The sequence below is a fragment of the Balaenoptera ricei genome, chromosome X, assembly GCF_028023285.1.
Source record: "Balaenoptera ricei isolate mBalRic1 chromosome X, mBalRic1.hap2, whole genome shotgun sequence".
Classification (NCBI taxonomy): domain Eukaryota; kingdom Metazoa; phylum Chordata; class Mammalia; order Artiodactyla; family Balaenopteridae; genus Balaenoptera; species Balaenoptera ricei.
Window position 1 is genome coordinate 14,187,415 of NC_082660.1, and position 27,563 is coordinate 14,214,977.

The window sequence follows — 27,563 nt, forward strand, 5'->3', positions numbered from 1 at the left end:
CTCAGAGTGCCGGCTCCACTTACCGTGCTCTGCTCTGCAGCCACGTCTCACAGTTATTTTCTTAACCTTTCTCTTCTTTTATATAGTTGTTTATTTATGCATGCATGTGTGGGCTTCAGTAGTTGCAGCACGTGGGCTCAGTAGTTGTGGTTCGCGGGCTCTAGAGCGCAGGCTCAGTAGTTGTGGTGCACGGGCTTAGTTGCTCTGTGGCATGTGGGATCTTCCCAGACCAGGGCTCGAACCCGTGTCCCCTGCATTGGCAGGCGGATTCTTAACCACTGCGCCACCAGGGAAGTCCACCTCTTTCTTCTTAACAACGGAGTTGACACATTATCACCAATACATTTTATGTTCTGAAACCTCTTAATAAATTAGCTTTATCCTGCCACTGGTAACTTGTTTTCTTTCCTAGGTTTCCCCCTCCTTATTACATTTCGCTTGTAATGTTACTGTGTAAAGCTTACTGTGCTAGCATCACTCCTCTGGAAGATGCCTTAAGTTCATCTAATCAATTCATCAGGTGTTAATGAAATGTGCTTATGAGAGGCCCACACTTTGCTGACAACTATGGGAGCACAAAGGTTGTGATGTGCTCCTTCTCCTACAGCTCCTTTCTCCTCCCCCACCCTCTGAAAGCAGTCACGCCTAACACCTTCCATCCTATAGTCTCTCATGGTGTACGTATGTAACTGTGTCATTTTCCATGTGTCTCATCTAAACCCATTTTCTCATGCTCTGTGGTCAAGGATTATAGGCGATAGCTGGACACCATGTTTCCTATAACTAACATATAGCCCAGTGTTTCCCCTGGGAGTCAACTACGGCTGATTTCTAGGCTCCTGAACAAAGGAACCCTTATTTCTCTTCTCTGAGCCCCCACACACGCACAGTGACAGAAACCAGGAAGCGCCCCGTTTCTAAGTGTCAGGGGAGAAGCGGGATGGGATGGGAGGGTGCCGCCTTGTGCTGTGGTGTCACTAGGAGAGGATGGTGGAGGATGCCCAGAGCGTGGGCCCAGGGAGGCAGCCTGACAGAGTCGCTAAGGACATGCGCTCGGGGTGCAGATCCTCTCTCTGCCTCTTACTGGCTGTGTGTCTTTGGGCACATTTAACTTAGCCTCTCCGTGTCTCAGTTTCATCATCTGTGCAGTGAGGATAGTTGTAGTGTCTACTCTCATAGGCTTGTGATAATTAAGCAAGTTAATATCTGTAAAGCACTTAGGATGGTGCCTGGCATATGGTCAGCTCTCACCGACAATGAGCTATTATAATTATCAGTACAGGCCCAGCGAAGCAGAGGTGGAGTCTAGTTGGCAAACAGAAGAACAGACTCAGGACAGCCAGAACTTCATGATCACGAGCCCAGAATGAGTGCCGGACTGGCTTACTAAGCTACTTGTGTTTGAACCACCTTCTTTCCCACTTCTGTGACCTTTCACGGCTGGCCTTCTGCCTACATCAGGGGTCAACAAACTACAATCTATAGGCCAAATCCACATGTCACCTGTTTCTGTAGATAGTGGAAATGAAAAGGAAAAGAATCAACAGAAAGACAGTCCCCCCATCAGCCTTTTAACCCACCATCTCCTAACACAAGGATTGCGATGCCTGTGTCTATAGTTTGTGGCTTTGCCTTGAGGACCCTTTTCTGATCAAGATGCTCTGTCTTTCCGACTTTACTAGTAAAACCTTGAGCAAATATCATTTATTCACCTGGCAGCTTCCAAGGCTTGCTGTGGGTGGGCCTTCTCAACTCTGTGTTTCTCAAGCATAATTAGAAGAAACCAACTAAGGCCTTGCCTTTAAGGTGAGGAAGAGGGAAAGAAGCCTGTCCTGGGAAAACAGGATAAAGGAGTTGTTTCTTCCCGTCTCCCTCCTGAATACCCTGCTCTGCTCAGCAAGTTCTGTAGGTATCCCTTACTTGTGTGCTGGTAAATCTTCTCTCTGAAAAAAGAAAAAGCCCCTATTTGTAGCTGTTGCCAACCTCTGGTTGTAAATATTCCCACCATGGTTGATCGCAGGTGCAGTTGGGAAGGAATGTGCATCATCATTGGCTCATTGGTACCAGCGTGCCCTGTGGTAGACAGCTTTATTTTGCCACTGAATCTTTGTGTCAGTATTCTCTGTGCCAGGGGAAAGGTTTTTTGTTTTTTGTGGGGTTTTTTTCCGTTTGTTTTTAAATCTAGGGCACTGTTCCAGCCCAGTCCCAAAATGTGCTGATAGAAATAGGGCCATGTTTTTCAAGTCAACTTGAAATGAATCTTCCTTCTTGTTTACATTTAACTTGTGCCACTAGGTGGCACTTTAAGGACATTACAGGAAATTGGCTTTACTGGATTTATTTTTTAACTTTTTATTCAAGTACAATATGTGTATTGAAGAGTAAATATTGAGTGTTCAACTCAATGAATTATCACAAGCTCAACACACGTGTGTTATTGGCACTCAAATCAAGAAGCAGAATATTATTGGTGCCTAGAAAGCCCCTCTTATGCTATTTTTCAGTTCCTATCCCTTATTCTTAAGGTTCTCACTATTCTGACTCACAGCAGCATAGGTGAGTTTTACTTGTTTCCTGCCTTATATAAGTGGAACCATGTAGTATATATACTCTTGTGTCTGGCCTCTTTTGCTTACACGCTGTTTGTGTGATCCATCCAGATTGTTGTATGTAGTTGTAGATCATTGCTGTATAGTATTCCGTTGTGTATGCAAATATATCACTGTTTTCTTTCTTTCTTTCTTTCTCTTTTTTTTTTTTTTTTTTTGGTCTTTGTCGGGTCTTCGTTGCTGTGCCAGGCTTTCTCTAGTTGTGGCGAGCGGGGGCTTCTCTTCATTGCGGTGCGTGGGCTTCTCATTGTGGTGGCTTCTGTTGTTGTGGAGCCATGGGCTCAAGGCGCGTGGGCTTCAGTAGTTGTGGCGTATGGGCTTAGTTGCTCCGGGGCCTGTGGGATCTTCCTGGACCAGGGATCGAACCCATGTCCCCTGCATTGGCAGGTGGATTCTTAACCACTGAGCCACCAGGGAAGTTCTATATCACTGTTTTCTACTGTTGATGGATATTTGGGTAGTTTTCGAATTTTGGCAGTTAGAAATAATGCTGCTATGCATATTCATGTACGAGTTTCTGAGTGGATGTATGTTTTCATTTCTCTTGGGTCTATCCCTAGGAGTAGAATTTCTGCGTTATACGGTAAGCATATGTTCAGCTTTAGTGGATGATGCCAAATGGTTTTATAAAGTGTACTGATTTATACTCCATCAACAGTGTTCTCATTTCACTTCCACATCCTCATCAATACTGAATTTATTTTATGGCTGGTTCCTAACTCTTACATAATTTTTACAGCTCCCTCTCTAGCCAGCTATTTCTAATTGAGTTTCTTCTAAAGCCACTTTTCTCTGATGGACCTGGCTCATGCAGGAAGGGCCATGTCATCCCAAAAGGGGACATTTATCACAGTCTAAGTATGAGCTATCAGCAGTTAGAAGAAATGTTATTGAAACACTCCATCACTAACACAGAGCAATGGGAATGGGAAAGGAATTCAAAATTATAAGTGTGGTAAAACATCGAGTGAAGCTAGGACTTTGAGGCGCTTTGAAATTTTTATATTTTATTGTTGCCAGTCTGTATGTCAGGTGTGAGGGACCAGCAAAAGATTTTTAAAGGCCTCATAACCAGATACCTTTGAATTTTGATGGTGGTGGGTACCTGTTTTAGTAAGAGTCTGTTTGGTGTGGCAAGGGGCGTTCATATAGCATCTTTCTTCAACCTTACAGTGGGGAAAATGGGTCTCAAGAGAATCTTGCCGTATATCACCTTATCTGTGAGGCCTATGTTGTTGACTCTTAGGGCGGTGTTGTAATATGGCTTTACATATGGGATGAATAGAGGGTGGGGCTCAGACTTGGTTCTATTACTAGAAAAGAACCAAAATCTAGTTATGGTCAAATATGTTTCTTTTAGACCAGAATGCAGTGCCCATAGTCCTCTAGTTGTAACAGCAAGTCTGTTTCATGGATGTTGTCCATAATCCAGTAGGTTCCAGGAATCCCTGAGTGGTTATGCTTTGTGACTTTTGTATCCAGGGGCTAGTTGTCCATTATAGTTGCTGATTATCCACTTCCATTGAAATTGTCCCTGAGCTCCTCTGTCAGTGTTCCCCCGGGTGTCCCTGATGTTGGATTGGCCTGCTGTAAGGGCCACCAGAGATACTCAGTGCAAGCTGCCTGAGATGTTTGTACTGAGGCAGCCATGAAATCTGCTTTTATTTGTAAAAATGTCTTCCCTCCAGTATTGGTAGCAGTAACATCCAGTGGCACAAATTTGGATTGTGGGCAGGCTGCTCTATGGGATCTGCTTATTATCTAAACTAGAGTCAGCACTCTCCCAGTCAAGGTTTTCATCTTTTGGCAAGAGGGGAAAAGTCCCTTATGTTGAGTTAGCTTCTACTTGCAGAAATAGATCCTGTGCCTGGGAAACCAATTGTAATTTTACTCCCAATTATGATAGTAGCTGCCATTAGTGAATAGCTACTGTGTTATTGTGCTTAGCACCCTAGACAGATGTTTCACTTAATCTTCACAATGCTAGGAGTTAGATGGATTATCCCCTTTTGCAGATGATGAAATTGTGGCTCAGAGAGGTTAAGCCCATGCCCAAGCAAGTGCCAAGCCTGGATTTGACTCCAAAGCCTGTGCCCTGTACCTGCTGTGCTCTGCGGCCCCAGCTACCATGGGATGAAGTTTTTGACTTGTCCACTGGAAAATGAAACAGTGTTGGATTCATTACTAGTTCATTGCATACATTGATCAGAGGACCTGCTGTTTGCTGGTCTTCAGCTTCGGCACTGGGAAAGCGAGAGTGAAACAAGACCCAGCTCCTGCCCTCCAGGTGCTTATACTTCAGCTCCATTTCTGTCTCTCATAAGTGACTTGGGTCATGGATTTTGGTAATTATCCTTGCAGAGAACTCAGTCCTCTGGATTTTCTCTCTGAGACTGACTGTGGAATGATGGGGTTTGTTGTGGCCACTGTGCTGCTGGCTGTTGGTTCTGCATCTTCTATGCCTGGGTTTGACCACAGGGCTTTCTGGTGTGTCCTTAACCAGCAGAGATTGGGGTCAGGTTAAAGTCAAGCACCAAATGACACTGAGACTACCACTAAGATGCTGGAGATCCCCTAGATACAGTAGCAGAATTATCTGCTCACCTGCCTAGAAATTAGCCTTGCCCTTTGTGATTCTGTCTTGGGATCTACCTGGATTCTTGGGAGGTAAATGAAGCTTGAGATTCTTTTTCTAATCTGTCAGTAGCATGAATATGTGATTCTTTGCTTGTTGCAAATTCGACTTTTATTTATTTTTTAAAAACACATTCATGTTTCTTTTTTTTTAAAGATTTTTTTGATGTTGACCATTTTTTAAAAAAATAAATTTGTTTATTTTACTTATTTACTTTTGGCTGCATTGGGTCTTCGTTGCTGCGTGCTGGCTTTCTCTAGTTGTGGCGAGCGGGGGCTACTTTCGTTGCAGTGAGTGGGCTTCTCACTGTGGTGGCTTCTCTTGTGGAGGAGCACGGGCTCTAGGCACTTGGGCTTCAGTAGTTGTGGCACATGCGGGCTCAGTAGTTATGGCGCACGGGCTTCGTTGCTCTGCGGCCTGTGGGATCTTCCTGGACCAGGGCTCGAACCTGTGTCCTGTGCATTGGCAGGTGGATTCCTAACCACTGCACCACCAGGGACGCCCAATGTTGACCATTTTTAAAGTCTTTATTGAATTTGTTACAATATTGCTTCTGTTTTATGTTTTGTTTCTTTGGCTGTGAGGCATGTGGGATCCCAGCTCCCCCGACCAGGGATTGAACCCACACCCCCTGCATTAGAAGGTGAAGTCCCAACCACTGGACTGCCAGGGAAGTCCCTCGACTTTTAAATAAAAGTCTTACTGGTAAAAAATTTTGCACAGCTTCAAATATGTATTTATTTATTTATGAAACCATATTGCATATACCACCTATTGCCTCCATGGTAAATGGAGAAGAAAACAAGAAGCCTAGTTAGTTTTTGCTGGCGCACCTGTGGCCTTTTCCAGACTAGGACCTTGGAGACTTGGTTTTCTCATTTCTTAAATGAAGAGTTTGGGCCATCAGTCGTCCCTAGCTGGTCTGGGCTAGCTACATAAAAATCACCCAGGGAGCTTGTTAAAATAGAAGTTCTAATGTTCCAGCCCTAGGAGATTCTAATTAGAGAAGTCTGGGGGTAGTATCTAAAAGTCTGAAATTTATAAAAATTCCCCAGATAATTCTCTTGTGCAGCTATATTTGGGAACCACTGGGCTAGAAGTTCTAGAATAAATAAACAGAATTGAGTTGAGAAGAAACTTCTGGTGTGTTTGAAGACTCAGGTAATACTTAGATGTGCCTGGAGCAGGTTCCCGATCAGCAAACTAACGCAGTTATGATGCAGAGGTAAATTGGAGCCAAATGATGGAAGATCTTTTTTTTTTTAATTTTTTTTCCTATTCCTTTATTTTATTTAATTAATTAATTAATTTATTATTGGCTGTGTTGGGTCTTCGTTGCTGCACGCAGGCTTTCTCTAGTTGTGGGGAGCGGGGGCTACTCTTCTTCGTTGTGGTGCGCGAGCTTCTCATTGCATGGCTTCTCTTGTTGCGGAGCACGGGCTCTAGGCGCGAGCTTCAGTAGTTGTCGCATGCGGGCTCAGTAGTTGGGGCTCGCAGGCTCCAGAGCGCAGGCTGAGTAGTTGTGGCGCACGGCCTTAGTTGCTCCGCGGCATGTGGGATCTTCCCGGACCAGGGATTGAACCCGTGTCCCCTGCATTGGCAAGCGGATTCTTAACCACTGTGCCACCAGGGAAGCCCGATGGAAGATCTTTAACTGGCTAAGAGATTGTGTTGTGTGCCACAGGCCTTAGGGACCCATCGAGGGGCCTTGAGAAAAAGTGTTTTGATGAGAAGGCGCTTTACAAGATGAGTTCCTCAGTGGTATGCAGGGTGGATTAGACCAGGGGAAAAACCGAAGGCTGGAGAAAGACCCACTGAAGTTTCTGCAGTGGCCCAGTTTGGGGGGGGGGTGTGATGAGCACCTGGGCTCAGATGGGAGCCGCGGGGCCTTTGTGAGCTCGCCTGCCTGGGTGGAACTGGAACCTGAGACGTGTTGTTTTTAAGCTACTTCAGAAAAAAATCCATAAGTTATCAGTGTTCTGTTCATGTGTTTTAACTACCATAAGGAATGATTTTTATTGTGTTTGTGTCCAGGAGGTTTTAGAGGAGTGCAGTAAATAAATTCTTGCAGAGAAGTAGTTGGCGGCAGCAGCAAGAGCTGCTACTGCAGGGAAGCGGAGAGGCAGGGAGGGAGCCCTTCTTGCCCAGCAACAACCCGTCCTCACCCTGCCTCACACGCTTGGCCAAGGCTAGAGGCAGAGGGATGTACGTTTGACTTGAATGGAGTTTGCCATTCAAATCAAATGGAATGGTTTTCCTTTATTCCTCTAGAACCCAGTCTGTAGGTCAGTGTTTCCCCAAGTGTGTTCCACAGAACATTAGTTTTGTTGGATGGTAATGTGAATTACATGAGAATAAGGAGTCGAAGCCAAATACGTTTGTGAACTGCTGGGTTAAACAAAGGCAGTGGCTTCCTTTACCTCACAGGAGTTCAGGGTGTGTGGCGTGCTGTGCGCTCTCTGGATTTCTAAGAGGGAGAGACTCTGCAGTGTTTCCTAAGCTTATGTGTAGAATCTTTTCCCCTCCAGGTCAGGGACTGGCAAACTATGACCCACACACCGAATCTATCCTGCCACCTGTTTCTGTAAATGAAGTTTATTGGGATGTAGCCACGCCCGTTCCTTGTATTGTCTGCACCTGGTTTTGCACTCAGCCGCAGAGTTGCAGGTTGGCAGCAGAGACCTGGAGACCCAGAGACCGAATGACGGGGACAACTGAAAGTATTTACTATCTGGCTCTTTCCAGAAAAAGTTTGCCAGTCCCTCCTCTAAGAAATTCGTGGAACTGGTGTTCCCTTGGAACCCTTATTGGATGGGTTGTTCTAGCACTGGTTTGTGATGAGTCTGCTTAATTTTATTCAGCTACTGTGCTGCCATGTTTCTTTGCTCTTGCTTTAAACTATTTCCTGTCTCAACCATTTGCCCACTGTCTAAGATGGAAGCCAGGACTCCGTGTATCACTGTTCTTTCACTTCCCACACTGCACCAATCTCCAAGGAGGTATCCAGTTTCCAGTCTAAATAGCTCTCAAATCTACCTAACCTCACTCTCACCAGACTGGTTTGAATGACCATCGTCTCTTGTCTTGTTTACTTCTTTAGCCTTCTAATTGAGTTCCCTTCCTCCAGTATGGGTTGCTTCCAATTTGTTTTACTCATTGGATCCAGAATGATCCTTCTAAAACACAAATCTAGTCAGCTCACTTCCCTACCTGAAATCCTTCATTGGCCCCTGTGGCCCTCGGGATAAGCTCCAAATCCTCAGTATGGATGTACCAACCAAACTGTAGTCAGGAAAACAGAAACTGCTCTAGGTGTTTCACACTAGAAGAGATTTCATTCGTGGAATTAGGTGCTTACAGAAAGAGTTAGATGTGCTAGAGGAGCAGAGGTGAGTGAAGGCCACCGCTAGCAGGTTTACCACAACTTACTGGAAGTGCAGATATTCCAAGAACTAAAGGAAACAGCTGGAGATGCTCAGGCTGCCTGCAGCATGGAAGTCATGATTTGCAGGGAAATGTCCAAGGCCACAGCAAGATCTTCTGACTGCTGAAGCCCACGCTTTTCTGCCCACCGCTGCCAGAGGAGCAGTAATATAGCTTGTTTTCTCTCACCTCCTTGGTTTCATGTGAGTGACTCTCAGTGGCAGTAAGGAACTGTGTTGAAAGGAGATTCTATAAATGTAGTTCCCAGGTTCTGACCCACTGCAGTGTAAGGAAGAGCATAGACTTGGGGAATGGTACTGAGTGGCTGATAAATAGTCCAGGACGACGATCTGTAAGACCATGTGTGGTCCAATCCACTGCCCTTCTCCAACTTCAGCTCTCCCATTGTTCTCCACTGTTCACACTTATTCCACCCTACTAGACCCCAAGTTCCAGACTTACTAGAGTGTATTTTTTAAGAGGCCTAAAACTACAAACATTTATTATCTCATAATTTCTGTGAGTTAGAGATTCAGGAGCAACTAATCTGGGTGGTTCTGGCTCAGGGTCTCTCATTAGGCCACAGTCAAGACATCAGCTGGGACCCGTGTCACCTGAAGGCTGGACGGGGGCTGAAGGATCCACTTCTAAGATGGTGCGTTCACATGGCTGTTGGCAGGAGGCCTCAGTTCCTTCTATGTAGGCCTCTCCACAAGGCTGTCTGAGTGGCTTCAGGACATGGCAGCTGGCTTCCCCCAGAACAAGTGATTCAAGAGACAGCCCAAGGAGAAACATACTAGAGTGCTTTAACTCCCCTCTTCTGGGAGCACATTATCTGGTGTCTCGGGTCCGGTTGCCTAGAAGCAGAACCTGAGCTGAGGATTCTTGGAAAGTGACACATCAGATGTATAATATAATTATCTGTATAATTGAATAACTGAATGATCCCTTCTTCTGGTGGAGAATCCAGATGCTTAGCCTCCCTGGGCCTATGTCCCTTTCTGGGGAGCCAACTGAGCAGAGCCCATGTTGTCCCATCAAAACCCCACAGCAGTTCTTAGCGTCCTGAGTGGCAGCACCTTCCAAGTCCATGTGACCTGTCCAGGTTTTTCGTTGCAAAATTAGAATGAAAATATGTTTCTCATTTCTGGATAGGAGAGTATTAATATTAAAATGACAGTTATATTTTTAAAAGGGACCTTAGCTCAAGTTTCAATGAGCTCTTGGCTAAAAGTGCTTTTTCCTGGCTTGTCACATCCCGGCTAGGTATGTGTTGTTACACATGGAGCCATGAGAGTAGGACTGATATTCCAATATTAATTGTAATCCACATATTTATTTCTTTCATAAAGTTCAGGCATTGGATTTCGCTTCAGACCACCAGAACTTTTGGACAAGGACGTATTGTCCATATTGATAGCAGAGTTGTTCCCCCATTTCTCTAATACACAGTGAAGAAAGGGAGCCACTGAGGTCCCCCTGTTTTCATGGGTTTTCATTCTCCCAGAGTTGTTAACTTAGAAAAGTCTGAAGAAATAGCAACGAAATCTCCCAGTTTGTTCTGCTTGCCAGCTGCTAAGTCTTATGTAAGCTTCATACTGTTTTCATGAAGGGAAGTGAAATAGTTTATTGGGAAGAGGGGCTTTTGCATGTCTATGTCTCATCTTTAGGTTTTTTAAATTTCTTTTTTTTTTTTAAACACAAAGCTAGTTTTCTTTTTCCATCTCTTTTCCTGGGATAAGTTCTGGCTGGGGTGAGGCTCTGCCTTTCCAGGTCCTTCCTAATTCTTGTGTTCTAGGCCCCTCCTGAGATTTGCTCTTTTGAATGTTAATAGGTGGACCCATTTAGAATGGATCCTGGAGCAGTAGAAAGTGGTGGGGAGGTCTTGAGTTTCCTCTTAAGGAGACTGATGGTTAGATCAGCCTGACTTAACACTGTGGAGTTGTTTGTTATTAGTCATAGAGCTAGAAAACCCAGGCCCTTGAATACAATTTCAGGAAGGTAAATTTTAAAATGGAAAACAGTTTTCAGGCTTCACAACTGCTCCTCATCCTTCCCAAGCCCCACCCCATTGTTGTTGGTGATTTAGAGATGTTTACAAGAAAAGGAAGTCAGTGATAAAGACACTCTACTGCTTTTGCTGTGCTCAGAATCCTCGTTTTTGTTGAAAAGAGGATGAAATTTATCATTTCCCTCAATATTTCCACAAGAAGGAGACTTCACTCATCTCCCCAGGAAAGGGAGCGTTAGGATGGACACCTCTCTCCACCTGCCTGATGATATGGAGGGGAACTGACCAACTGAAAGGTGGGGTGACTGGTCCATCACTTCTTTCTTCTCCGCCTGGCCGCTGGGCCATGTGGGCGCACACCTTGTGGTCCCTGTGGAGACCGGGTGGCCCGTAGCAGGGCAGGCAGTGGATTGGCAGTGGAAGGCGAGTGCGGGCCTCAGGTCCAGGTCCTGTTCATCAGCACAGGTCACGGGCAGCCCCGCACTAGGTGCTTGTCAGGTCCTTGCTCAGCCATGCAGAAAGCTGACATTGGACTCGCGCATCTTGGAGTGTGATGCCATCTGTCCGAACCCCCGAGAAGGTGGGGGAGCCTGACCATGAATGGCTCTTGACCGACTTCATTTGGATGCTTCCGGGTACTTCAAACTCAGTGTATCCCAGAGCGGGCTCCCCTTCCCACCTGCTTCTCCCTCGGTTCCTGTTGCGGGGATTGGCCTCTGTGCTCTCGTGGTACCCCAGCATGCCCTCCCGGGTGTCAGAGCCTGGGAGGCCCCTCGATCCTCCTTTCTCGCCACCCCTGTACAGGGCCCCTCTGCACCCAGCTCGCAGACGGGATGTCACCTTTGTCTGAGTCTTGGCGACCCACAAGACCGGCTGCTGTTGTAGCCCCCGCACACCCTCGCCGTAGTCCTTATTCCCCTGAAGCCTGTTTGCCTGCTCATTCTCTGCCTTTCCCGCTAGACTGCAAGGTCCAGGGCTTGTTCATCCTTGAACACTGGTGCTGGTACAGGGGCTGCCTGTCGTGGCTGTTGGATAGATATTTCTTGAGTGAATAACACTCAGGCCCAAGAGTGCTGGAGGCTGTATAGCATAGTGGTCACAGCCCAGCTTTGGAACCTGAGGCCTGGGTTTGGACTCTGCTATTTGTGTGATCTTGGGTGAGTCCCTTACCTTCTGGGTCCTTAGTTTCTTCCCTACTTCCTAGGACTGTGATGATGAAATGCAATAATCCATGCAAAACACCTAGAGCAACATGTGACACATAGCAAGTGTTCGGTGGTTCATAGTACACATCTCTTAATAACACTAACAACAACAACAATAATAATACAGTTGCCCTTAATGGAAAGGAGAAGGCTATAAGAAAAACTTGGAACTAGAAATCACGCGTGTTGAGTGCCTGCAGCGTGGGTTTCAAAGAGGCGGGGAGTTGGTTGGGCACCAAGGACTCCAGCGCGGGCAGTGGAAGTGTAGGAGCACACGGGCTTCCTGTGGGAAAGAGTGGGCAGGGAGGGGAACGTGGAGCAGGAGAACCCAGAAGAGAACCTTGAAAAACCCCGCACGTGAGGGCTAAGAGGAGCCAGAACAGGAAGAGAGAATGATTCCAAGTAGGAGACTGCGACTCATCAGATGCCAGGGACAGGAGCTTTACAAACATAGCTGAGGGTGCCGAGCTGGGCTGCTGGTCTCTGAAGACCAGAGGCAGCTGGAACGTGATGGGTGGGGCGGTGGGCGGGGAGGAGTAGGGTCAGAGTAAGGAAGAAGCCAGGCCCCGCAAGTGTTTGCAGAGGGCTGCTTAGCTAGCAACAAAGTAGGTGCCCTCAGGCCCGTAGGTTGTACGCTGCAATGTGTGTTTCTGTGATGCAGATTAGTTTGTGGGTCAATAGAGGACTGATAATGTGGAGGTCACTGTTGGTTCACATGTTAACATTTTGCATCACTGGCTAATAGTGGCTGAAAGCCAAGGACTCTAGCAGCGCTGAATGTAGCAGCAAGCCCGGGAGTTAGGGAGCTGAGCAGGACACCCGCGCTCCCTGGGCTCTGCGCTGGGCTGTGTGGCCCCGCTGTCTTGCAGGCCTTTGGGGCCATTCCTCCCCCGTCTTTGTGCTTTTATTCACGGACTCCATACCACTCAGCAGCCAGAATCCCTCTGTTTACCCCTTCCATCATGCTTACCCCTCACCTTTTTTTAAGGTAAAGAGTCATATCTACTACAGTGTTTATCAGAAATTTAATATTTAAAAAACTTTCAGTGCATTTTGTTATAATTATTGTTTTTGTTAGTGCTCGGGTTGAAATTTTAACTTCTTTCCCCACCCTATTTTTCTGATAAACTTTGTTATTCTTAGTTTGTGCTTTCGAAGCATTAGTTTTTAGCAATATATACATCCAATTATAGAAGACATTCCTGTGACTTCTTTTCCTAAGATTGAACAATGCTGGGAGGAGGGATGGGAGGGAACAGCAGGGTCTACAGAAGCTTTTCTCAAGGATCGGCAGACCCGACCATCCTTGGCTCTTTCTCCTTAGTAACTCTTTTCCTAAGCTCTCTTCATTACATATTTAGGTGGTTATGTTTTTGCATTTTTTTCCTTTCTGTGATCTTTTGCTACAGTCTGAACAAGGATCTGAGGCCGAGTTACACCCTCAGCTGAACAGAGCCCCCTCCCAAGCTGCGGAAAGTAGTCCAACAAAGAAGGTAAGGCCAGCGTGAGGGTGTTACTGTGATGGCCTTGTGACCCCTCCCTCCCCTGGGCTGCTTGCCTCTGTTAGCAGACATACCGTTTTAAAGTTTTCATGCCCTGACATGAATGTTTACGATCCATATTTCCTAGAATCTGGGTTCTTTGTGAAGATTAGGGTCCTGATGATTCCTGGGCTCCACCTTGATGTTTCTGACAGTTTGTACTTCCCTCTTCAACCTCCCAGCTAAATATGGTGGCCTTGCTTTTAGCAAGACCAAGAGGTGCAGTGGGGAGCCCTGCACCCTGCTAAGCCTTGAGGAGCACCCTGGGGGCTGGGGTGGTCTCCCCTTCCTAGTCTTTTTGCCACGGTCTCCCCTTGCCCACCCATGTCACCAAGTCCTGGGCCATTTGCTCGCTCACTCACCGTGCTCTCCCATTCGTCTTCTCCCCCTCCTTTCTCCTTCCCCATTTTCTCAGGCCCTCCTCCCATCACAGAGCACGGGGGCCTGGGCTCGGGAGCACAGGTGAGGCAGGGCCTCCAAGGAAGCAGGCCAACTGTCTCCTTCCAGAAGACACAGTGGCTCGTCAGCTTGGCTTGATGTAGGAGCTGGGGGTAGGAGAATGATGAGCATATGACGAAGACCTCTACAAACTTTAAAACTTAGAACAGATTCAGAACATATTCCCAAAAGCCCCAAAGTGAGGCAAGAGTGAATTTTGTCTTCAGTAAGGAAAGGCCCCGTGGTGTGAGATGCACACAGCATTTAAACAAGAAAGAAGGGGAGGGAGAGAGGGCATCTGAGTCCTGTGTCCTTCCAGGTGACAAAAGAGGTAATAGGCTGCAAGCATGAAAAAAACAAGAAAAAGAAAGAAGGAAAGGCCCCTGGAATCTGATGCCCAGGTCTCTCCAGGTCCTGCCAAGCCACGAATCAGCCACTTGTCCTGAGGTGTGGAGTTTGAATAGAGCACACGACTGACCTTGGGGATAGGCCGAGAGGAACATGGGGCATTGACATGATGGGTGGCATTTAATTGTTTAACTTTTGGTTTTTTTTTTTTTTAAATCCACAGGACATACCGTATTCTCAGCCCCCATCAAAGCCCATCCGTAGAAAATTCCGACCTGAAAATCAAGCTACAGAAAATCAAGAGCCTACTACTGCTGTAGGCGGGCCAGCTTCTGTAGCAACCGTGAAACCCCATCCAACAGTCCAAAAGTAAGTAGAACAGATAAATGAGCGAAAGGTCGGAAACTTCATTTTAAATCTGCATATACATATGTAAATGTAAACTTACATTTACACTCATCCCCGTGGACAGGTGTGATTTTAATGGTTATAGTCTTACCTTACTCATTTCTATGATGGAATTACAGTCTCCCGGTCACATAGAAAGAGGCTTTCTAAGTGATAGGGCTTAACTTGACCCCAGGGATGAGCAAGTCCCAGGCTGGGATGTGCTTTCGGTTGGTTTGATTTCCTTCCCCTCCTCCCCTCCTCTGCCTTTCCTTCCTACCCCTCTTCTTTGTTCTGGCCTGTGTTTTCCTGGGAAGAAGACAGTAATATAAATGGCAGTTTCCCTCTTTGCCTGTCTTATCTCATGTTCCCCGGTGCACGTGGCCAGCTTCAAGACTCTCAGACCCGACTTTGAGTAAATGTGGTGTGTGATTCCTTTTCATCCCCATGAAGAGGTTCTGTTGTTGAGCATCTCAGCACAGAACGGTCACATGCAGAGCTGCTAAGATATCTGTCTGTATGATCAGCTGGATGGAGGGTGGAGACACCTGTGGACATGGCCCGGGACCGAGAAGACCATCCTTCTCCAGGCTTTGGCTTTAAGAAGAGCCATCCCTTGCCTCAGTGAAATTGAGCCAGGTGTCCAGGGCAGAAAACTGCTGCTGCGTGTTACTTCAAGTGAGCCTGACTAGTCACTAACACAAATGCTTGGGATATGTCATGGCACCACTCCAGGGGCCTTGTGGGTCTCAGGGGCTGCTTCGGAGTTACTCCTGCTTACACTGTTATGGGAAGAAAAGCAACAGGTTCTGTGGGTGCAGCTTGCCTTTGAAGCCAATCCCCATTCTGAATCTGTGCAGCACTCTTCTTCAGGTAATGGCTTTTGTTTTTTCCAAATAGACAGTTCCCTGGTAGTATTAGTGCATAAAGGAAGTATATTTTGTCTTTAATAGTCACTGAGAGCTTTGGCCATCTTCCAGCCACCTTCCAGCCTAGAGGATGGATCTCTATCAGGGACACAGACAGCTAAACTTGCTTCCATGTTCTCCCCAGCTTTCCACTGTAATCTGCACTTCACATCAATGCTAGTCACTCAGTGGTGGCTATGACATCCTCCAAAGTGGATGGCAGGGCTGCTGGTGGAGTTCACGCAGAGATCTTTTTTTTTCATCTTTTATTTTTAAATATATAGATTTATCTATTCAGTTTTGGCTGCGTTGGGTCTTCGTTGCTGCACGCGGGCTTTCTCTAGTTGCGGCGAGCGGGGGCTACTCTTCGTTGCGGTGCGCGGGCTTCTCATTGCAGTGGCTTCTCTTGTTGCGGAGCACGGGCTCTAGGCGTGTGGACTTAAGTAGTTGTGGCACGCGGGCTTAGTAGTTGTGGCGCATGGGCTTAGTTGCTCCGCGGCATGTGGGATCTTCCCCGACCAGGGCTCGAGCCCATGTCCCCTGCATTGGCAGGCAGATTCTTAACCACTGCGCCACCAGGGAAATCTGAGTTCATTATTTTTAAAGTTCTCAAGCAAAATGATTTCCTAAGCATTAAAATTACATCTTGAGTGCACACTTCAGAGAAAAAAAAGTACTATACACACAAATATTATCAAGATATTGCAATCTTTCATTTGCAGACCTTAAACTAACATGATATGTCCTATTGGTAGTTTAAAAATAACAAATCTGCTCCATTTAGGGGAGAGGAACTAATAAAATATTCTCTCCAAATGAGCTGCTGAGTCCAGGTTATAAGTAATAAACAGCTCTCCAATTGTGTCATCATTAATGAGCTACCCGTAAGGACAGAAGTGGGTTTTTCTTAGAAATAATTTAGCTTGATTTTTTTTCCCCCATATCTAATGTATCTGCTAAGGATGGATTTTGGGAAAATAGAATTGTTTGAACAGTTTAGAACTAGAGATATTGTGTGGCAGTACTGTGACTGAACCTGTGCCAGCCTCTGTGGCCTTTGCTCTTCTCTGGAACCCCAGGAATTGTCCTGGGCCGCCCCAGGGCATTCCAAGGAGCTTGCGTGGCAGTGTCTGCTTGTCTGTATGACGTTCTCAGTGTGGTTGGGATTCTATTTCCCTTCCCTCCTCATGTTTGGCAACACTGGAATATCTGTGGGGTTGATGATTGGCATCTCTAATGCAAACCTACCATTTCCAAGAAGAGAAAAGGCAGGATAAACTCACTTCTTAAAAGCTGTACTCAGAATTCCGTGGGAGAAATCAGGGCCCAGGGTGAAGGCTAAGAAGATTTTTCTCATCTAGAGACCCCAGTTTATATTCCTTCAAACATTGGTTCAGCTGCTTGAACATAAACCAGGTAACAGTCACTCATGTAACATAGAAATTAACTAATTTCTTATGTAAAAGTCTGAGTTGGTGAGTGGTCCAGAATAGTACCTGCCCAGAACCCAGGTACCTTCTGTCGTCTTGTTTTAGATCCCTGTGAGGGTTGCCTTTATCCATAGGGTCGGAGGTGGCTCACCTCTAACATGTTCGTGTTCCAGGTCCCAGGAAGGGGGAAGGAACAAATGGAGAGAAAACAGATTACTTTTAAGGACATGACTCAGAAGTGGCATACATCACTTCTCTCGGATCCCTTTCACCCAGACTTAGTCATGTGGCCTCATCTACTTGCAAGGGAGACATGGGAATGCAACTAGTTTCTAGTTGCATGGCCATGTGCCTAGCTCAACCTGAGGAGATGCTACTGAAAACAGGAAGGCATGAGAATAGGATTGGAGGACAGTCTGCCACAGAACTTTCAGTGGATGAGCCTCACAGTACGCAGTTCTAAACTGAGAGATCGCCTGATGTACAACAGCAGCAGGCGAAATAAACACCTTGCTGTTACTCCCTTATCTTCCTCCTTGGAAACCAGGCCACTTAGAGCCCACCTTGGAACAGTGAGTAACAAAGTTAGGAGAACCTGGAGAGACAAACTCTAGAAGCAAGTCTTAAGAGGTGAGGCAAGTTAGACACCTTTACTGAACCCTTGAGAGGTTTTTGGGGCCGGATCCTGTCTTTGTGTTACTTAGGGCTCATTTGGTTGTAAAACATAAAAGAGCAACTTGAGCTAGCAAAACCCTGTTCATTATTATAAGAATACAGGGGTGACTCATGGAAACCAGGGGCAGGGATGGATTGGGAGAGAGGACTGTATACCTGTTGGCTCTCCTCCTGATTCTTCTCTATTTTCTGTCATTTTTATCTGTGAAGACTTCTCAACCACCTTCAGCTCCAGATGTTACATTCTCACTGTGCAGGGCCCAGGCTAAACCAAACTCTTAACCAGGACCCATACATCCCTGGGAGAGAGAATCTGGTCAGCTTAGCACAGGCCAGCATCCGTTCAAGTGTGAAAACAGAGCTGAGCGTTTCTTAAGACAAATAGGACTGTCTGCCTGGGGCCCATCCCTGTGGAGGGAGGGGGAAGGGGATGGAGACAGTTCCCAGAGAAGGGGAGACTGTTATAAGCTGACACACTTAGCGTGGTATTCGTTTAAGTAGGGGCATCCAGTTCTGATCAACATGTATTTTCATAAAACTTTTGGACTTACCTGGTGGCGCAGTGGTTAAGAATCCGCCTGCCACTGCAGGGGATACAGGTTCGAGACCTGGTCTGGGAAGATCCCACATGCCTCGGAGCAACTAAGCCCGTGTGCCACAACTACTGAGCCTGCACTCTAGAGCCCGCGAGCCACAACTACTGAGCCCACGTGCCACAACTACTGAAGCCCGGGCTCCTAGAGCCCGTGCTCCCCGACAAGAGAAGCCACCGCAATGAGAGGCCCGCTCGCCGCAACTAGAGAAGGCCTGCGTGCAGCAATGAAGACCCAATGCAGCCAAAGATAAAATATAAATAAATAAATTTATTAAAAAAAACCTTTTTGTTTTGTAATAATTATAGATTCATAGGAAATTCAAAACTAGTACAAAGAAGTCCTGTGTATCTTTCACCTAGTTTCTCTCAATGATTGCATTTTACCTAACTGTAGTATAATATCAAAACCAGGAAATTGACGTTGGGACAGTGTATATGTATAGTTCTTTGCCATTTTATCACATGTGTGTGTCTTGTAACCACCACTGTAATCAAGGTACAGGAGTCACCCTTACCCCATCTTCTTCTTTACTCCTTACCCGTGGTAACCATTGACCAGTTTCCCATCTCTATAACTTCGTCATTTTCTGAATGTTATATTCATAGAATCACACAGCATGTGACCTGAGTTTGGCTTGTTTTCACTCGGCATAATGCCCTTGACATCTGTCCAAGTTGTTGTATAAATCAATACTACTAAGCAGTATTCTATGCTATGGGTGTACCGCAGTTTGTTTAGCCATTCACCTATTGAGAGATGTTTTGTTTGTGTCTAGTTGTCGAGTATTACAGATAAAGCTGCTGTGAGCATCTGTGTACGGGTTCTTGTGTGTACCTAAGTTTTCATTTCTTTGGGCTAAATGTCCAAGAGTGTGATTGTTGGGTTGTGTGCTAAGTGTATATTTAGTTTTTAAAGAAACTGCCAAGTTGTTTTCCAAAATGGCTGTACCATTTTATCTTCCCACCAGCACCGTATGAGGTTCAGTGTCTCCACATCCTCACCAGCATTTGGTATTGTGACTGTTTTTTAAATTTAGCTGTTCTAATACGTGTGTAGTGGTATCCCACTGTGGTATTAATTTGCATTTCCCTAATGGCTAGGACATCTTTTCATGTGTGTATTTGCCATCATGTGTCCTCTTTGGTGACATGTCTCTTCATCTCCTTTGCCCATTTTCTAATTGAGTTGTTTTTTAATGTTGAGTTTTGAGAGTTCTTTATATATTCTAAATACAAATCAATGTGGTTTGCAGTGTTTTCTCTCAATCTGTGGCTTGTTTTTTCATCCTCTTAAAAGAGTCTTTTGCAGAGCAAAAGTTTAAAAATTTTAAGGAAGTCCAACTTACTTATTTCTTTTCCTTTTATGGATTGTGCTTTTCTTGTCACCTCTAAAATCTCTTCACTAAGCTCTAGGTCCTGAAGATTTTTTCTCTTACGTTTTCTTCTAAAAGTTTTATAATTTTACACTTTACATTTAAGTTGGTGATCCATTTTGTGTTAATTTTTATATAAGGTGTGAGATTTGGGTCAAGGTTCATTTTTTGGCCTATGGATATTGAATTGCTTCAGCACTTTTGTTGATAAGGCTGTTCTTTCTCCATTGACTTGCTTTTGCACGTCTGTCAAAAATAAGTTGGTTGTACTAGTGTGAGTCTATTTCTGGGTTCTCTATTCTGTTCCATTGATCTATGTGTCTTTCCCTCTGCCAATACCACACAAGATAGTAATGAAGATTAGTATCTTCATTACTTCACCACTTGATACTATAGCTATATAAGTCTTCTGTTTTTCCCACTTATAATTATTTTTCAAAATTGTTTAGCTATTCTGACTCCTTTGACTTTCCATTTGATTTTAGAATAATTTTGTCTTGAGCTACAAAAATCCTACTGGGATTTCTATAGGAATTATGTTAAACCTTTATGTCAATCTGGGGAGAGTTGACATCTTTTACTATGTTGAGTTTTCCAATCCATGAACATTTACTTCTCTATTTATTTAGATCCTATTTTATTTTTTTCATCAGTGTTGTATAGTTCTGAGCATGTAACTTACGTATATGTTGTGATATATCTAAGAATTTCAGCTTGAGTCTTTATAAATGAAGTTGTAGTTTTGATTTTGATTTTCAGGTGTTCATTGTAAGTATATCAAAATACTATTGATTTTTGTAGATTAATCTATCTTGCAAATTCACTTCTGTCCTTACTGAAATCACTTGTTAGTTCTAGGAGTCTTTTATAGATTCCTTGGAATTTTCTACATGGACCGTCGTGTCATCTACAAATAGGGACAGTTTCGTTTCTTCCTTTTCAATATGTGTACCTTTTGTTTCCTTTTCTTGTATAATTGGGCTGGCTAGGACTTCCAGCACTATGTTGAAAATAGTGATGAGAGTAGAAATTTTTGCCTTGTTCCTAAGCTTAGGGGGAACCATTCAGTTTTTCATTAAGTATGATGTTAGCTATAGTTTTTTTGGTAGAGGTTCTTTATCAAGTTGAGGAAGTTCACCTCTATTAATAGCTTTCTGAGAGTTTTTATTATAAATTGGTGTTGCATTTTATCAGGTGCTTTTTCTACATTAGTTGATATGATCATGTGATTTTTTCTTTCACCTGTTAAGATGGTGAATTATATTGATTGTTTTTTGAATATTGAATCAGTCTTGTATCCCTGGAGTAAACTCCTCTTGGTCATGATATATAATTCTTTTTTATATTGCTGAATTCTATTTGCTAATATTTTATTAAAGATTTTACATCTATATTCAGGAGGGATATTGTGTCTAATTTTCTGTCTTGTTAGGCTACCCCTTTCCAAGTCCTTTGGCTAGAGAGAGCAGAATTATGGGGAGGCTTTATATTGTCTGCTCTCATTGGCATTTATGGGATGCATGAAATGAAAAAGAAAACCTAGGGAATTCATGGCTATTCTTTCCCTGGATATTGAGTTCCCTAGCTGGTTTGCCTTCTTCACTCCACTTTGCAGAGTCATCTTATATTATTCTATATATTATGTCCAGGGTTTTAACTGTATTTAGTGGAAGGAATAGAGAGAAGTGTGCCTACTCTGTCTCATCCTGAAACCAGAAATCCAATCTGTATCTTGTAAAGAATAGATTTTGAAGCTTCTTCCCTTCCTATTTATGGGTAAAAAAAAAATTAATCTTTCAACTTGTTGGGGAGGGGACATGCCTTCTACAGGTGAGCAGAGTGGCTAACATAGTGTATATTCGTAGTGATCAGTCACCAGATCTCTCTAGTGGTCACAATGCATTCTAGTTCAGTCGCTCTGGCCTAGAACCCTTCTCCCAAAAACAAAATATGTTTGTTTTTCTAGGGGAACTTAGATTGCCCTTTTGCTCTGAGAATTCAGTATTTCTTGCTGTGGGATATAAGAATGTAGATTCTACAACCACATTGACAATTTTGAGGGGGAAAGAGGGTGCTAAGAAAAATTAGGGCCAGACAGGCAGCGTAAGCAGAGACAGTAATGGGCTGGGTGGGATGTGTGGTCCCTTTAGTTATACCTGTTCTGTGAATTTACTCCTGACTTAATTTGGGAAGACTGGTATTAAAACATTTTTGTGTTTTTCTCAAGTGCCACAGAATGTATGTTGGTGTATGCACATGCTGCACACACGCACTCACACACATACACACTCAGGCATTCATGCCAAATAATAAATAAAAGAGAGGTATGTAGGCTGGCTAAGTTAATGTAGGATTTTTTGCTAAAGGGAATATTATTCTATTCTTTTTCTTCACACTTGTCCACGGGGCCACTTGCAGTTCTTTTAAACACCATTAATGATTGCACAAAAAGGGCATTCCAGTTAATGTCGTTTGTCAGGAAGAAATAGTTATTAAAATGTCTTTGGATAAATGGAACGAAGAGTGTTTGAAAAGGCCCAATTCACAGCTTTTCTTCAAGTTATAAAATGGAAATTACTTCAGGTGTAAATAATTCATCCCAACAAATTTGTTTCCTTTGGTGTGTGCCTGCCTGCCTGCCTGTGTGAATATCTGATTTTATTTTTGGAGCCCTGTGACATTAGCCCCTTGTTAGTTTAGCACTTACTGTGAATCGGAGAGTTCTGACCCACAATGATCCAGACCTCTAAGTTCTATTTCAGTGAACTGTTTGTACTTTTTTGTAGACAGTCTTCCAAACAGAAGAAGGCTATTCAAACTGCTATCCGCAAAAATAAAGAGGCCAATGCAGTGCTGGCCCGGCTGAACAGTGAACTCCAGCAGCAGCTCAAGGTAAGCAGCTTCCTGAATTTGGATTACCAGGCTTTGTGTCTGTCGTGTTTTGTTTTGACCAACATTGGCTGAGCATCTGGTTCCATTCCTGTTGGTAGGACTTGCTCTTTGTTCTCAAACTCCTTTTGGAAGGCAGAGTTGCTGTATTTAAGTTTCATGGGTTGGTTCTTGTATGCTTAGAGGAAGACTCGTAGCTTTAATATGCAGGCTGCATATTGTGTGCTAGTTAAAAAGACAGAGAAGCTATTACAAAGGCTCTTTGAAGCATTCTTTATTGTTGAAGCCTTCTGGGTAAACCCTTCATTTGTTTAGATCCTCCATGAATGATGCTATAGTTATTTCAATGGAAGAGGGTAGCCCTGATCCTCTTGAAGGCTAACTCCTGCCCTGGAATCTTGGAAATGGTTCCATATCAGCTTCTCAAGGACATCACCCCCTCCTCATCGCCTGTTTCTCTTCACCATTAATCTCCCCTGTATTAGTTTCCCAGGGCTGTCCTAACAAAGTGCTACAAACTTGGTGGCTTAAAATAGTAGCAACTTATTCTCTCCCAGCTCTGGAGGCTAGAAGTCTGAATCACGGTGTCAGCAGAGCTATGCTATCTCTGAAGGCTCTAGGGGGGAATTCTTCCTTTCTTCTTCCGGTTTCTGGTGGTGGCTGGCAGTCCTTGGCTGGTAGATGCATCACTCCAGTTTCTGCCTCTGCTGTCACATGGTGTTTTGTCTGTGTCTCTCTGTGTCTGTGTCCAAATTCCTCTTTTTATCGTGCCCTCTTTTTATAAGGATACCAGTCATTGGGTTAGGGCTCACCCCAATCTAGCACAGTCTCATTTCTAACTAGATTATATCCACAAAGACCCTGTTTCCGTAGAAGGTCACATTTACAGGTATGGGGGGTTGGGAGTTAAACATATATTTTCGGGGCACCCACGACAGCCCCTGATTCTCTGCTGTTGTCCAGTGTACTGACGCCACATCCTCCTGCTGCTGCCGCCCCGTCTCTCTGGTTTCCTTTGCACAGCCAGGTTTCTTAAGAGTTGTTTTCATTTACTGTCTCTCATTCCTCACCAGCAGTTTTCTCTCCCTCCACTTCGTTGTGGCTTTCATTCTCCTCCACTTACACCCCTCTTACAGCCAAATTCAGTGGGCCTGTTTTAACATTATTTGGATTTTCAGAAAAATCTATGCCATTGACCGTTGACCATTCCTTCTTCTGAAATGTCTTTTCTAACTGGTTTTTGGGATATCATACTTTCCTTGTTGTCCTTCTACTTCACTGGTGATTCCTCTTTAGCAATCTCTGCTGTCCCTTCCTTTTTTATTTTCTGTTTCGTTACTACCCCGCTTTGCCCTAATTTTTTTGTTTGTTTTATTTTTTTTGGCTGAGCCATGTGGCTTGTGGGATCTCAGTTCCCCAATCAGGGATTGAACCCAGGCCATGACAGTCAAAGCCCGGAATCCTAACCACTAGGCCACCAGGGAGCTCCCCCTAATATTTTATTATGAACATTTTCAAGCATACAAGAAAGTTGAAAGAATCATACAGTGAATATTTTCATAGCCACAACTTTGGTTCTGCCATTCACATCTCGTTGTACTTGTTTTATCACATGTTTTTCTATCCCTCTTATCTATCCTTCAGTCCATCTTAATTTTAACATGTTTTCAAGTAAATTGCAGACATCTGTATGCATCCCCTAAATATTTTAACATGCATATCATTAACTAGAGTTCAATATTTTTACAAGTTTTTCTCATGTTGTAAATTTTACATACAATGAGTGTACAAATCTTAAGTGTACACTTGCTGACTTTTTAACAAATGCATCTACTTATGGATCTCAACCCCCTATCAAGATATAGCACATTACCATCTCCCCAGAAAGCTCCCTCATGCTCCTTCCCAGTTAATTTCTGCCCCACTCACATAGAGGTAACCACTATTCTAAACTTCTTAGGCCATACTGTTGCCTATTCTGTAACTTTATGTAAATGGTGTCCTCTGACATGTACTTTTATGGAAAGCTTCTTTCACTTAGTATTATGTTTTTGAGATTCATTTTCATTGTTGTATGTCTCAGTAATCTGTTCCTTTTTATTGCTGAGTGGTATTCTATTGAGTGAATATGCTGCAATTTGGTTATCAATTTTCCTATTAGTGGACACCTGAGATGGTTCTAGTTTTTGCTATTTTGAATAAAACTACATTCTGGGATAAGTCTTTGTGTGGGAATATGTTCTCATTTCTCTTGGGTAAATTTCTAGGATTAGGATTAGTAGGTAATATGGTGACTGTGTGTGATTAGTTTTAATAGAAACTGATAGAGCTTTTCCCAAAGTGGTTGTAGCGTTTAGTACTCCCACCACTACTGTGTGAGAGTTCTGGTTGTTCCTCATCCTCACCAACACTTGGTGTTATTGTTGTAATTTTTAGCTAGTCCTGTGGTGAGATAGTTTTTATTTTACATGTCCTTAGCACTTTTCTATGTGATTATTTACTTTTCATATATTTTACTTTATGAAGTGTCTTTTCCAAATATTTGGCCATTTAAAAATCATTTTCAGCCTTTTTTGTGGAGTTGTAGGTAGATGCTTTTTATATATCTTGGTTACCAGTCCTTTGTCAAGGTATATATTTTATGAATGTTTTCTTGTAGTCTTTGTTTTGCCTATTAATTTTTTTAACTGAATCTTTTCATGAACAGAACTTTTTAATTTTGATAAAGTCTGATTTATCATTTTTTCCTCTTATGGTTTATTAACTTTCTTCCTATATAGGGAAACTTTGCCTACATCTAAATTATGAAGATATTCTCCTATGTTTTCTTCTAAAGCCTTTATTGTTATAACTTTTACATTTAGATCTATGATAACATTTGGTTTTTTTAAACTACTTTATTGAGATATGATTGTACATACCTCAGTAAAGCTGTACATATTTAATGTATGCAACATGATGAGTTTGGAGATAATTATACATCCATGAGTCTGTCACAGTTTATGCCATAAAACTGCCCATCACCTCTAAAAATTCCCTCTCACCCTCATTATTATTATTTATTTTTATTGAAGTGTTGTTCCTATAGTTGCTGTACAATGTTATGTAAGTTATAGGTGTACAATATAGTGATTCATGATTTTTAAAGGTTGTACTCCATTCATAGTCATCATAAAATATTGGCTATATTCCCTGTGTTGTACAATATATCCTTGTAGCTTATTTTATACCTACTAATTTGTACCTCTTAATCTCCTACCCCTATAATGCCCCTTTCCCCTTTTCTCTCCCCACTGGTAACCATTAGTTTGTTCTTTATATCTGTGCGTCTGCTTCCTTTTTTGTTGTCTTCTCTTTTGTTGTCTTCTCTTTATCTTTTGTGAATCTACTCTAGGTTTTTGTATTTGCTTTGTTGTTATCATGAGGCTTACATAAAATATCTTGTAGATATAACAGTCTATTATATTCTGATAACAACTTAACTTGGACTGTGTATAAAAACTCTACCCTTTTACTTCCCCCTTTTTGTTTTTGATGTCACCAGTTACTTCTTTTCATATTTTGTATTCATTAACAATTTATTGTAGCTATAGTTATTTTTAATATTCTTTTCCTTTAACCTTTATACTAGATTTAAGTGGTTAACACACTACCATATTACAGTAATAGAGTATTCTGAATTTGACTATATACTTAACTTTACCCCAGTATATTGTATGTTTTCATGTTACTAATTAGTGTCCTTTCATTTAGCTTGAAGAACTCCTTTCTACATTTCTTGTAAGGCAGGTCTAGTGGTGATGAACTCCCTCAGCTTCTGTTTGCCTGGGAAAGTCTTTATCTCTCCTTCATTTCTGAAGGATAACTTGGCTGAATAGCATATTCTTGGTTGGCAGTTTTTTTCTTTTTCTTTTAGCACTTTGGATTATCATCCCACTCGCTCAAAAGGTGCCTGCTGAGAAATCCACTGATAGCCTTATGAGAGTTCCCTTTTAAGTTACAAGCTTCTTTTCTCTTGCTGCTTTTAAGGTTTTTCTCTTTGTCTTTGATCTTTGACAAGTTTATTATAATGAGTCTTAAAGAGGAACTCTTTTTTAAAAAAATAAATTTATTTATTATTTTATTTATTTATTTTTGGCTGCATTGAGTCTTCGTTACTGTGCACGGGCTTTCTCTAGTTTCGGCGAGCAGAGGCTACTCTTCGTTGCAGTGCCCACGGGCTTCTCATTGTGGTGGCTTCTCTTGTTGTGGGGCACGGGCTCTAGAGCACAGGCTCAGTAGTTGTGGCTCACGAGCTTAGCTGCTCCGCGGCATGTGGGATCTTCCTGGACTAGGGCTCGAACCCATGTCCCCTGCATTGGCAGGCGGATTCTTAGCCGTTGCGCCACCAGGGAAGCCCAAGAGGAACTCTTAAGGTGAGTTTGTTTAATGATCTGTGAGCTTCATGAACTTGGATATCCATACGTCTCCCGAGATTTGGGAGGTTCTCAGCCATTATTTCTTCAAATAAGCTTTCTGCCCTCTTCCCTCTCTCTTCAACTTCAGGAACTCTCATAATTCACAAACTATTTCTTTTGATGACATCCCATAGATCACGTACCTTTCTTCATTCTTTTAAATTCTTTTTTCTTTGTTCTTCTCTGACTGGATAGTTTCAAAATCCCTGTCTTCTATCTCAGATTCTTTCTTCTGCTTGATCCATTTAGATGTCGACGTTCTGTATTATATTTTTAATTACATTCATTGCATTCTTCAGCTCCAGAATTTCTGTGTAGTTCTTTTTTTATGATTTCTATCTCTTTGTTAAACTTCTCATTTTATTCGTGTAGTGTAGTTTTCCTGATTTAATTGACTTCTCTTTCTGTGTTTTCTTGCAGCACATTGAGTTTCCTTAAAATAGCCATTTAAAAGTCTTTACTGGGAAAATCATAGATCTCCATGTCTTTGGGATTGGTTACTGGAAGATTATTGTAATTCTTTGGTGGTGTCACGTTTCCTTGAAGTTTTGTGTTGCTGTCTTCACATTTGAAGTAGCAGTCACCTCCTCCAGTCTTTACTAACTGCCTTCAGGAGAGAAATACTTTCTATCAGCCCAT

The 27,563-nt window shown here is 43.3% G+C and overlaps 1 protein-coding gene across 7 annotated transcripts in view; it reads left to right on the top strand.

The window, feature by feature from the left end:
* Positions 1–27,563, top strand: part of REPS2 (RALBP1 associated Eps domain containing 2) — a 222,132-nt gene that overhangs the window by 180,344 nt on the left and 14,225 nt on the right. For all 7 annotated transcript variants that reach the window (XM_059910736.1, XM_059910741.1, XM_059910738.1 and 4 more), the window contains 3 exons: positions 13,293–13,376; positions 14,434–14,579; positions 22,365–22,470. In XM_059910736.1, coding sequence (XP_059766719.1) covers positions 13,293–13,376; positions 14,434–14,579; positions 22,365–22,470 — 336 coding nt within the window. The remainder of the gene's footprint in view (positions 1–13,292; positions 13,377–14,433; positions 14,580–22,364; positions 22,471–27,563) is intronic.